General features: G+C 35.9%; 1 protein-coding gene across 8 annotated transcripts in view; it reads left to right on the top strand.

The window, feature by feature from the left end:
* The window catches only part of TP63 (tumor protein p63), a 228,766-nt gene that overhangs the window by 183,271 nt on the left and 32,261 nt on the right, over positions 1-13,234 (top strand). The window contains exon 1 of one of the 8 annotated variants that reach the window (XM_034661212.1): positions 10,783-11,007. The exons of the other annotated variants lie outside the window; for them this stretch is intronic. Coding sequence (XP_034517103.1) covers positions 11,005-11,007 — 3 coding nt within the window. The 5' untranslated portion in view covers positions 10,783-11,004. Of the gene's footprint in view, positions 1-10,782; positions 11,008-13,234 lie in introns of those variants that run through there. 8 annotated transcript variants of the gene reach the window in all.

The following is a 13,234-nucleotide window of genomic DNA, read 5'->3' as shown; positions in this document are numbered from 1 at the left end:
GTCTTTGACACTACCCTGTATATCCTACGGCTGCTTCCGTTGGGGATGGATTGAGTAGTGAAGTGGGTTTGGTGATGAGTGATCTATTTATTCCATAGAAGTTTATTCCTTCCATATTCTTGGAGATTTGTAGGTGACGTTAGCCTTGTAGTTTGGGATTTGCATAGGGTATGGCATTTTTTTCTGGGAGAAGTTGAGAGATGAAAGTGTTTTGTTTCTCTTCTTGAGGGAGTGGGGAGGGAGGGTCTTTGTTGCACCTTTAGGAAAGGGAGCTGTTGAAAAATTATGCAGGTGTGTGCTGATATTAGCTGGCATCTCTATGCATTGTGGTACTGAATTACCAGTCTGGCAGCCAAGAGCATGTAATATAGTATGTCTACGGAGGCAGGTGGTGATGGTGGGGTCGTAGTTACTGGAATGCTTTTCTCTCCACTTCTCTTTGCAACATATTATTAGTAAAGGAGCTGAATTTACTCTTGTTTTCCAAAATCCCCTGGAGTTATTCTATTTGAACATGATATTTGGCTTTGTGCAGTTCACTCCTCAATATGCCAGGCCTCCTCCCCTCCTTCCCAAAACAAAACAAACTTAGGCAAAGCTTGCTTTTCCATTTTGTCAGGGATATTGTATAGCAAGAAAGAGGTTAGTTCATTTGTTAGTTTTGAGGCTCCTCTGTTCCATGACACTGTAGAAATCCTTTGTTCATCCGGATGCTCAAGACTGTAGAAGAGGAAATTTGGTTGAGGCCCAACAAAAAATGAGGCTCTTTGTTTTAACTCATAGGCTAGTAATTCCTAGGAATAAACACACTGTTGAATGTGCATACTTATACATCAGTACAGACATGGATTGCTAGGCTTTTTATATATTTCTGATCATAAAGATCATTAACACTCTGTTTTCCAGATTCTTTTTAAAGAGTTACCTTGCCAGTATGAGCCTGGTAACTGGATTCTCTAACAGATTTGCACCAGATCATAAAATACTCAAAGTAGAAAAAATATAGATCATCTAACAGAGTTCCCTTGCTTTCTCCCAGGGGTGATTATTAGCTCATTGTTTGGGGAGATCATGTGAGTGACCTGAAATTCCTCAGGGACTGAGTGTCCGAAGTCTGTGACATTTTTTTGAGACATCAATTACTTTATCGTTGGAAGTAAATTCTTTCACATATGCTTTCTCTTCTTTAATTTTTTTTCCTTTTTCACTATCACAATATTTCATTTTCTAATTTTACATGAAGATTTACATAATTTTAAGAGCCACAAGTTTATGTGGTGTCTTACCTAGAACCAATTCTACCCCATCGGGTCCTAGATTTGCTAAATCAGCGGTACTGATTACAGTCCACTGTCCATTGCTGATTTAGCAAATCTAGGACCCAATAGGGTAGAATTGGTTTTTAAAAAGTTGGTGGGCATTTCATATTATTCTTTTGTTCAAGATTCCATTCTGAAAATATACTTACAACTTAGGGAAGAAAATCTCAATTCCTAGACAAACTTATTTACTAAACTAAAAAGCATGTGATATTGAGGCAAATAGCAGTATGGAATATCCTTGTAACCTTGTAGGAAAGTGGTGATCATATTTCATTTTTTATATGAGCTCTGAGCCTTGTACTTGTTTTCCTAATCCTATTGCATGTTTCTGGAAATTCACACTGGCACAAAATACCTAGTTCCACATGGGCCCCGTACGAGGAGTGTTAAGACTGCATGGTGCATGGGAAATCAGCCTGTGTGTCAAGATGGTCCTTGTTACTGAGTGTGTTTGGGCAAATTTCATCTCCTCTCAGAGCCTGGATCCTTCTTCTGTAACTGGAGGGGCTGAACCAAATGATCTCTCAGCTTTTCCTGGTCTAACTTTGTAAGAAAAGCTTAGCCACCGTATCTTAAACTAAAACTGCCTTGAAACAAGCAATTCCATAATAGAAACTGAGAACCAAGTCCTTGGCTTACAATGTCAGTTTGGTTTTGTATGGAGACTCAGTCATCGGAGTATGATGTCATTGTAAAAGTATATAGCTTTCCAGAAGTAAGAAAATCTGAGTTCATTCCCACATTGCCTAGATCTCGTCGTACAACCTTTAGGAATCATTTCTTTGGAGGTGACTCGAACAACTAATAGAGCTTCACCAACTACATAGAACTTCATGTTTCGCCTTGTGTCCCTCTGTTTTTTCTTCAGAACGTATATCACACTTTTAGAAATCATTTAGTTAGTGTCCATGTTCCCTTTAATCCAACTCCCTTAGCCTAAAGTATACTGCTAATTCCCTGGAACTCAGAACACAGCCTGCCATGAAGTGGGTGTTCAATAAATATTTGTTGAATTAATGAATCAATTTCATTAAATTTTACATCTGGAAATTGTGGAGAGAAAAGGGTTTGGACAAGATCTGCTATAATGTTCCTTATGGATTCTAACATCTTATTTCTATATTCTCTGTCTTCTAAAACAGTAAGTCTGCAAGAGTTTTATAAGTGCTGCCCGTATTAAATTTATCGATTAAAGTTTTTTATTAGGAAATATTTCAAGCCTACAAAAACAGCAAATAAATTTAAATACCTGAGTTATCTACCAAGATGCTAAAAAATTTCATATTGCTTCAAATATTTTTTTAATTTTTTAACATATATATTTATTTATTTTAAGATTTATTTATTTATTTGAGAAAGAGAAATAGGGTGTGGGGGATGGGAAGGGGCAGAGAGGGAGAGGAAGAGAGAATCTCAAGCAGACGCCCTGCTGAGTGTGGAGCCTGATGCAGGACTCGATCTCACGACCCTGAGATCATGAACTGGGCCGAAACCAAGAGTTGGACAATTAACCTACTGAGCTACCCAGGCACCCTTCAAATATTTATTTTTTTAAAGAAAATGTGACAGATAAAGCAAAAGGTCTCCCTCACTTCTATCTCATTACCCTCTCTCCTTCCAACTGTTAAAATGTAAGAACATGGATAAATGTTGATAATATGGGAAATGAAAATAGATTGCTGATATTAAATTTTGAGCAGTGTAGCTTAAGTAAATTTTAAGGACACATGATATTGTATTGTATTTACTTATGAATCTATGCATGTATATTTTAAAAAATATGTGGAAGTGGATAAGCCAAATCCATTCATTTTGTTAAACAAATGAATTTAGTAACTTGACATTATTTAGAACTTAGTAATTACTAGCAGATAAATATGAACTATGTGATTCATTATAAATGGTAAATATTCAAACTTCAGGAGATTTTTATTATCTGACAACAACTACTTCCTGACCAGGTTAAAATATTATTTTCACAGTGTTCCCCAAATTACTTAAGCTACATTAAACACTCTATGTGGAAGATCTTAGAAATATGAAGCTTCAGTAATAATCATAATACATGTGTTTATGTTGGTCTTTGCAGTTGACTAAGGCTTCCCATAACCATCCATCCTTTTTCTTCTCCACTCTAAAAGATATTCTCTATGATCCTTTTTTTTTTTTCTATTTTATGTTGGTGAGAAGTAAAATGACTACATTAGAGACCCAGGGAATGAGTAGAAGAGGCAGAATTTAAATCTTGTCTCTTGACCCCTAGCTCAGTAACTGTTGATTTCAATTGATGGTGTTGGGTAAGAGTCCTTCTTTAATGCTCTCGGCTTTGAGAACTAACCCCTTTCCTCTTTCACAACAAAGTTGGCTTATTAATCCCAGTGTTACCTCATGTTATTTTATTTTCTTTGTCCAGAATTAAAACTAATTATCTTTTCTTTTCTCTATTTGTTGAAGAGTCCACTGACTAAGCCAGGTCTCATTTTACTACTGACTCTTTAGGGAGCCCTAAACTAACTCTCTCATTCATCCTTTGATTTTAGGAAAGGGATGAGCAAATAACTGGCATTATTTTTGCAAGCATCTTTTGTTCCAATGAAAAATAGTTCTCAGTCTGTTTTGGTACATTCATGATGAAAACTAGAACACTAAGTTTTAGTAAGTCCCCAAAATTTCCTCCATCATTCCACCCTTTCGGTTATTTAGATTGCCAAGTTTGGGCCCTCCTCATTTCTTTCCTGAACACTTCCCGATAGGTCTCCTTCTCTTACTCCATTCCAGTCTTGCCTCTACCAGCTTTGCTTTATTTAATACATAGCACCATTAGGTCTTTCCCCTGCTTTGCAATCCTTTAGTGATTCTTCTTTGCCTGTTGGTAGAGTCCAAGTGTTTCTTGTGATATCCAAGGCTCCTCCGAATCTGGTTGCTGCCTTCCTAGCTTAGCCTCATTGCTTTCTGCTCTGCCCCTCACCCTCTTGCCCTTCCCCTTTCCCCCCTGCCCCCACCTATATTTCAGCCATAGTTAAAGCCTATCTGCTTGGGGTGCCTGGGTGGCTCAGTCGTTAAGCGGCTGCCTTTGGCTCAGGGTGTGATCTTGGCGTTCTGGGATCGAGCCCCACATCAGGGTCCTCCACTGGGAACCTGCTTCTTCCTCTCCCACTCCCCCTACCTGTGCTCCCTCTCACGCTGGCTGTCTCTCTCTCTGTGTCAAATAAATTAATAAAATCTTTAAAAATAATAATAATAAAAATTAAAAAAAAATAAAGCCTATCTGCTTATATTCATGATGTTCTCTATCTGTGGAAAGGCTTGTCTGTGGAAAGCTCTCCCATTCTCATGTTCTTGGGTACACCATCTAGTTGGTGAATAACTTGTCTTTAACTTTACCACTGTGAAACCTTTCTTCTCCAGTGGAATATGTTTGCTTTTCTCTTTCTCTCACATCTCCAACCAATCTGTTAGCATATCTGGTTAAAATATATCCAGAAACCAACTGCTTCTTGCCAACTCTACCTCTGGTCTAAGCCACTCTCATTTTTTACTTGGATTGTTTGCAGTAGTTCCATACTGATCAATCCATTTCCATTTTTTATCTATGAAGTCTGTTTTTCACATAACAACCAAAATATTATTAAAGTGGAAATCAGATCACGTCACCTTCTCAGGCCTCTCCAATGGCTTCTTAGCTCACACCAAGGAAAGCTGCAGTCTTTTCCTGGCCTGTAAAACTTTATATGATCTGGGTCTTTTATGTGGTCTGATTCAGATCTTATCCCTTACCACTGTAGCCTTTGCTCACTGGTCTCCTTGATAGACATACTTATCCCAGGACCTTAGTACTTGCTGTCTCCAGTAATTGAAATATTATTTCCCTAGATGTATGCATGGCTTACTGCCATACTTCCTTCAAATCTTTCTTTAAACATCAATTTATCAAAAATCTTTCCCTGATATCCCTTGATAAAATAATATCCCCCTCACACCACACTCCCCAACTCTTGTCTCTTGACTCTCTATCTCCTTTAATTTTACCCTGACTTCATTTTCTTCATAGCACTTATCACCATCTGACATAGTATTTATTTGTTTATTCTAGAATATTTAGAGCATGGATCTTGCTTTTGTTTATTTCTGAATTTCCATACCTAAAACAGAGCCTTGAATATAATACTTGCTGAAAAATGGGAAATTTATTAACAAGTAGTTTATTCCTCTCTCCCTGAAAAATGGGAAATTTATTAACAAGTAGTTTATTCCTCTCTCCTCTATAATCCCATATTATGTTATACATGCCTCTGCTCTACACAGTGTATTTGTGTTGTTTGTGTTTCGTTCTGGCTCTACACTGAGCAACTTGAAGGTAAGACTGAGTAAGCATTTCTTTCCATTTATTTTATATTTCAAAGAGTGGCCTCCACAGTAAGAATACATAAATTCCTGCATTCCAGGGTTTTTAATCTTGTTTCTCTCTCTTCCTTGTACAGAACCAATTCCCTGACATTGTGTAGTATGTGCTTAGGAAATGTTTCTACTGTAGATTCTAATGTAGATTCTAATTAGATCTAATAAGATTCTAATATAGAATCTTAACTTCCCACCAGAATATTACGAATTACAGAAAAATGCCTAACTAAATTGGGCACTCAGGCTGTTGATAGCACCCTGTACCAATTTTTATTTTTTTTAAAGGCTTATGGAACCAAATTGAAAGTTGTCAAAGAGACATGAGGGATGCAAATACTAGCTCTAGCTATATCTTGTTATGTTCACGGAAAACTACAAAAGCAATTAGAGACCTATATCAAAAAACAATGACAACCAAAATGAAGAAGAAGAAGGAGAAGAAAAAGAAAGTAAAAGAACTAAATATAAGGGAACATCATTTTAATGAATCAAAGGAAGCAAAAACATCCTAGCAAAAAAAAAAAAAGTTCAGAAGATTGCTTCAGTACAAAAAATAAAACAGAAACACTATAAAGTTAGGAGAAGAAAATAATCTACCTAGAACAGCAGACTCTGATGACTGGATAAGGTAAAAAGGGAGATTAAGTAGATAAGGAGCATTTGAAATGCAATAGAAGAATTACAGTTATTTGTAGTGGAACAGAACAGAACTAACTCTAGAAAACCGTACATATGATATGGAAAACAACCTTGACAAGCTTTCCCAGAATGCAGACAAAAGGAATAAATGCTAACAGTTAGTGTTTGAGTATATAAAATGTATGATAGAGAATGCAGATCAAAATGTTTCTGAAAATTAATAAGAGTAGAAGAAACAAAAATGTAAGTAAAACAAGAAAAGAAAAATTATATTGAGTTTTGTTCAAGCATATAAATTGAAAGAGCTCACCAATCCACAAATAATTTCAAGAAAAAAAAATTAGAAATATTCTCACTTTTTTTGAAACAAAATAAAGAAGGAAACAAAATCCTGCAAAGAACTAGGGAGAAATAAGCACCTTACCTACTTTAAGGGAAGAAAATTCAAATTGACTTTGGACTTCTCTATAACCTTAAAATATGCATTGACTCAATTATCCTGTTTCAAGGGATCCAACTAAAACTAATTTACATACTAAGGATTTGTGAATTAAAATATATTCCGCAGTGTTATTTTTAATATTTTAAAATTAGAGTAAAATTCATACTCTATAAGAAAAGCAATATGATTAAGTAAATCATGGTATATCTCTTTAATAGTATAATTTGCAAAAACTTAAAATTATATTTTTAAATAGAACACACTCATGATAAATAAAAAGGATAATACTAAAATGTTTGTTATGTTCCAGTTTGTATAAGGTGTGTGTGTTTGTGAGAGAGTGTTTGTGTGTATGTGTGTGTTTATATGCATAAGAATAAGTCTAAAATGTTAATGGTATATATCTCTGGGTAGGGGAAATATGTTATATATTTCCTTTGTTTTCCAGAATTTCTATGTGCATGTGTTGTATAATTATGAAAAAACAGACAACTTTATGGAAAAAGAGAAGTTGAGAAGAAGTTTATAAGTTTTTAATCCTTCGTAACTGCCTCTAATAGAGACAGCACTATAGGGAGAGATACGTTATATCTTCAAACGTAAAGGTTGGAATGTATAATGTCCACCCAAAGAACTGCTGGAAATTCAATGCAGTGGACTTGCATCACCAAAGAAGTTCTTAGATATAGGAGATTCTCTTTTCAGATATAGAATCAACTGGCTTCTTCCTTTGATACCTGTAAGTAGAAAAAAACCTAGCTAGAGATAAAAATAACCTTAGAACAGCAATAAAAAAAATCCATTTAGAATGATAAGAAAATGGTGCAAAGGGGAAATAAGTTAAAACCAGAAACAGAACCCATTAAATAAGCGTAGGCCTTAGAGAAAGAATTGTTTTTCTCAGGAATGTAAATGTGGTCCCTTATTATATTGGATATGAAGACTAACCAAACCTCCAAAAGAAATGCTTCAGGTGTTCCTCCATATTAAGAATATATTAAAATATTATAGATATAGCTAAAGGGGTGCTTCAGAGGCACCTTTGTAGAATGTAGAATGCTTATATTAGAGAAGCATAAAGGTCTAAAATCAATGATCTAGGATATCAATTTAAAAAATAAAAATAATTCAATGGCAAATTGAATCACAGTTCAAAAAAAGTCATGCATATCGGAAAGGAAGGAATAAAACTGTCTTTACTCACAGTTAACATAATCATCTATGTAGAAAATCATAAGATAGGTACAAAAAGCTACCAGAACTAGTAAGTTTAGCAAGGTGACAGAATGCATAGTCAATATACAAAGATCAATTATGTTTTTATGTACTAGAAAAATAAAATTAGAAATTAAAAATTTTTAAGTTTAAACAATTTTTAAAATTTAAATTTAAAGTTTAAACAATTTTTAAATTTAGTGAACAACTTAACAAATTTAAATTTAACAAAACAATTTAAATTTGAAGTTTAAACAATTTTTAAATATTTGCAAGATTTGCACACTAAAAGCTATGAGACATTCTTGAGAGAAATGAAAAGTTCCTAATTGGAGATATATACCACGTTCATAGATTAAAATACATAATATTGCTAGTATATCACTTCTTTTCAAGATGACCTATATATTCAAAATAATTTCATCCAAAATTCTACCAAGAATTTCATGGTAATCAACAAGTTGCTTATAAATTTTAAATGGCATTTCAGAGGACCTAAAAGAGCCAAAACAATTTTGAAAGAGAACAAAATTGGAGGATGCAGGTTACCTGATTTGAGACTTCCCATAAAATTGGAGTAATCCAAACAGTGTGACACTGATGTATGAATAGACATATAGGTCAATAGAAAAGGGCAGTGTCCACATAAAGATGTGAACACTCGTGGTCAATTAATTTTCAAAACAAATTCTAAGGCAATTGAACAGAGGAAAAAGATCAAGATAAACTTTTCAACAAGCGTTGCTGGAACAACTGGATAGCTGTTAAAAAGAAGATGACGATGAGGAGGAGAATCGACTCAACATAGATTAGGACTAAATGCAAGAGCTATGACTATAAATCTTTTACACGCAAATATGCAAAATCCTTCTGACGTTGGGTTAGACCAAGATTGCTTAGGACACAGCAAGCATAAGCCTTAAAGACAATATACTGATAATTCCTCAAAATTAACTGTTTTGGAAAAGCCCACAAAATGGGTAGAAAAGACAAGCTACAGACTGGGAGAAAATCTATTTTAAAATGCGTATCTGATAAAGGACTTTTATCTAGACTCTATAAAGAACTCTTTCAACTCAAGAAAACAAGCAACCTAATTTAAAAAAATTAAAATTTAAAAAGTTTGAACGATTTGAACAAACCCTTCAAAAAAGAATAGTGAATAAGTATATGAAATAATATAAATTAATAGAAATATATTTATATTTCTAATTATATATTTTATTTTCATTTCTTTGAATAAAAATATAAATATATTTTATTTTTAATTTTTATTATGTAAAATCTAATTATATAAAAATCTGATGTATATGAAATAAGTGGATGAAAATATACTCCACATCATTATTCATCAGGGAAATGCCAGTTTAAACCATAGTGAGAACCATTACATGCCATATACAATGGCATTAAAACTGACACTAGCAAGTGCTGACAAGGTGTGAACCCTCATCTCTGTAGAACAGCTTGGCAATTGCTTATAAAGCTAAGCATACTCTTACCAAGCAATCATACTTCGAGGTCCCTATCTGGAAAAATGAAAACATATGTCCTTACTAAGATTTATATATGAGTGTTTGCAAGAGTTTTATTCATAGTAAATACAGAGTGGAAATATTTGATGAGTAGATAAATAATGGAATTCCACTAAATAATAACGTGAAATACTGATACATGCAAAAACATGGATGAGCCTCGAAAACATTATGCGAAATGGAAGAAGCTGAGCACGTAAGATCATGTACTGTATTGTTCCATCTCTAGAAAATTCTGACATCGTGCAGTGAGAGAAAGCAGGTAAATGGTTGTCTAGGAAGGGGTCGGGAAGAGGATTAGCTGTAAAAGCGGCAAAAGATAATCTTGAGGACAGGGCTGGGAGAGAAGGTTATACAACTGTATATGTTTGTCAAAAGTCATCAACTCGTATACTTAAAAAGTGGTGCAATTATAGTAAACTCTACCTCAAAGCTGATTGAAACAAAACAAAAAATACATACCCCCCCAAAAAAAAATTAAACCTTAGAAGTAAAGGGTCTCAAGTCAATGTTGGGACAGTTTAGAGGTAGATTTTAGAAGTCCCAGAGAAAAAGAGAGAAACATTAAAAGGAGCCAGATGTGTTTCACTTTTCACCATGTGCCAACTTGAATTACCAGTGTATTCTAAAATGTTGGCGTAAATCAGATTGCCATTCTTTTGTGATCCTGCAGAAGACTGGAAAATTGGTGGAGACAGTGGGCATTTGGTAGAGGATAAGGGAAGTGGGGAACTCGAAAGAATTACGAATATCCCATAGGCCGGGGAGCCTGAATTTAGTGCTGGAAAAATATTAAACATCAGCACAGACTGAACTCGCAGCCAGTGAAGGAAATATAGTAGCAGAAGCTTGGCTTTTAAAGAACCGAGCATGCCAGGCCACTTCAGCCCCCCTGGTTACAGAGCAGCAGACCTGTCAGCAATAATCAAAATGGATCTTGGCCCTGGTCAGATATTTCGGTTTAGTCAATATGAAACTTTCATCATTAAAATTGGAAAATGTGGTCTACAGTGCTAGATTCAGTCCTAGCCGAGGGGGGGATAACTAAATTTGTCCGAGCTTGGTGTGGAGAACAGAGAAATAAACTGAGTCATTCCAGACAGGGAGTGGCATGATTGAATTGAGGGTGAAGCATGTATGGCGTGTTGGAGGCGTTAAGAGGTTTGCATGGGCAGAACATGCAGTGGGAAGTGAGTGCGTTTGGGGGGTGAGGGGAGGGAAAGAGAAATAGATGGGGTCAGACCACAAAGGGCCTTAACACACCATGTTCCGGAAAGATCAGGGCCTTGTGCATGACTTGCCCTGATCTGTAATCAGACCGCTGGTACTGGACTCCAAGGTTGGCTTCCTCCTAGCCCAGGATTTTGTCAGTTCCATCATTTGCTGCCACTCTCTGCAATTAAATGAGCCAACATGATTACACTGAGAAATAAATAAAGAGGAATTGTTGATGGTGAGTCAACCACTTTTGAGCTTGTTTTAATGTTAGAGAAGATGGTATACCTTTGAAGTTGATTCAGAGTATAGCCATGCTGTTGGGAATTAGAAAAAGGTGAAAGTGCACAGATTTGCACCAGCGAGTCAAGAGAAATAGAGACAAGGGACTGTAGTTACGGGGCTGGGATTAGCACCCTCCTATACTGGTTGCTAACCAGCTCTTCTCTGTGACCTCAGGCAAGTCCTGTGTGCCTCAGCTTTCTTATCTATAAAATGGGGATAATAGTGCTGGTTCTTTATCTGTTATCTGCAATTCTGAGATCCAAAGAGCTCTGAAAACCGAAAGTTGGTTTGGTTTGGTTTTAATTTCATGAAGTTTGTGACAGACTCATTTGGTGGTGAAATCTGGCCTGAACTTTGAAGCTCTAAAATCATTTCCCAGTTGGTGTGAATAGTCATAAATTCTGAGGAAACATTAACATTTGATTCTGAGGTGCTGACCTAAATCCTGCGGGAGGTGTTTATAATATATGTTATATGAACTCTACTCCTTTTCTAAACTCAAAACAATTCTGGATTCTAAAATATCTGGCCCCAGGGGTTTCAGATAAAAGACTGTATCCCTGTAATACCTTCCTCATGGGGCTGTGTGAGGATTGTGAGGATTCCACTTCTGACAGAACTCAGGAAAAGGTAAAGCCATTATTATTTACCATTATTCGGACTCAGAAATGAGATTCCCCTCTCCTATCCCTGAGAATGAGTGAGAGTAACAGCTGATGATGCCTATGTTTGTTTTCACTACTTTTACATTTTTGTCTGTCAAGTTTGATTGATAGTGTATCAATTTTTGAAATAAGATGTGTTTTTTTTTTCTTTGAACTGTCCTACTCTGAACACTAATCTTTTTTTGTTGTTGTTGCCAATCTTGACATACTTGGGTAGGTGCCTTATTTGCCTTCAGGTGACAACCTTATATTTCAGTAATTTTTCCTGAGGTAGATCTTATGAAACTCACACTTAGGTTATATATCTTCTAACTAAAACACAAACCGTTATGCTTATTTTCTAAGCATTCTCAGTAAAAGTGAGTTCTTAACATGTCTTAAGGCAGTGTCTTTGCTTGTAAAGTCATTGGTTAAAAACACTAGCACAAAAATAGTCTTCTAGTTTTTGTTCAGTGATTCCCGAGTAGAATTTTACTTTTGTGGTCGATTTTTGGCATGCTCCCTGTTTCCTCAAGCTATATAAAACCCGTTTGCTGTGTCTAATCCTTGACCTGTGGGCATGGAGAGCTGATTATGCAACACACTCCTAGCATTAGGAAATTTTTAACTGAAAATTTAACATACTAAAAGGCTTGGGATAAAAAGAAGGATTAAATAAAATATTTCAAAAGGAAGAAATAAAGCAATTATTTTTAAATGCACTTTTTAGTCAGACATTTGCCTTTAGTCAGAGTTGGGTTGAAACATATCAATAATAAATCTTTTTGCCACTTGGCTCCTGGTCCCTAGTGTCTTTCCCCTGGAAGACTGTTGCTGCCAATTTAGGATTGCAACCTGTGTGTGCGTGTGCGTGTGTGTGTGTGTGTGTGTGTGTGTGTGTTTACCTTTGTTTGGGTAAGTGTTACTAGGTGCCCCACTCTTGGCTGGCCGTGCTGGTGCCTGGTGGTTTCACTGCAGCAGCAGAATGAGGAGGAATGCAGTGATGCGGCACTGGCCCAGAGAACAGGGATGCTAACATTTAATAGAATGGAAAGATTAGAATGGAGACTTTCTGCATTGTTCAGAGATGGAGGGGAAGAAACGCAGGATAGGACTTTTTTCTTCTATTTGGTTCTAGATCTCATGTTTTTTCCCCCCTATTTTGCCATTTCTACAACCAACCAACCCACAAATCACTGAATTTCCTCTCCCTCAGAAGGAAGTGTGGGGAATAGAAGTTTCAGTCACTTATGAGTGAAGAGATCCATATCTTGATGGCTTTTGCCATCATGATTTGTGCCATTGCAACAGACCAGTCCTTTTCATGAGAATATAGGACCAAATGGCCCCTTTCAGCTTTTCCATTGTCTTAGGCTGTGGCATGAGAATATAAATGCAACAATTTGGGAGAACTTTTGCTTTGACATTTTCTGGCTGGTTGACCTTGAGTAAAATCTCTTTACTCTGCCAGATAGTGCATCTTAATTTTTCCCCCATAAATCCTATTTCCTATGAGTCTCTCTAGAGTATTGTAAG

This window comes from Ailuropoda melanoleuca, chromosome 1 (genome assembly GCF_002007445.2).
Source record: "Ailuropoda melanoleuca isolate Jingjing chromosome 1, ASM200744v2, whole genome shotgun sequence".
Classification (NCBI taxonomy): Eukaryota; Metazoa; Chordata; class Mammalia; order Carnivora; family Ursidae; genus Ailuropoda; species Ailuropoda melanoleuca.
Note: the sequence above shows the minus strand (reverse complement) of the source record. Positions and strands in the feature narration are given on the sequence as shown.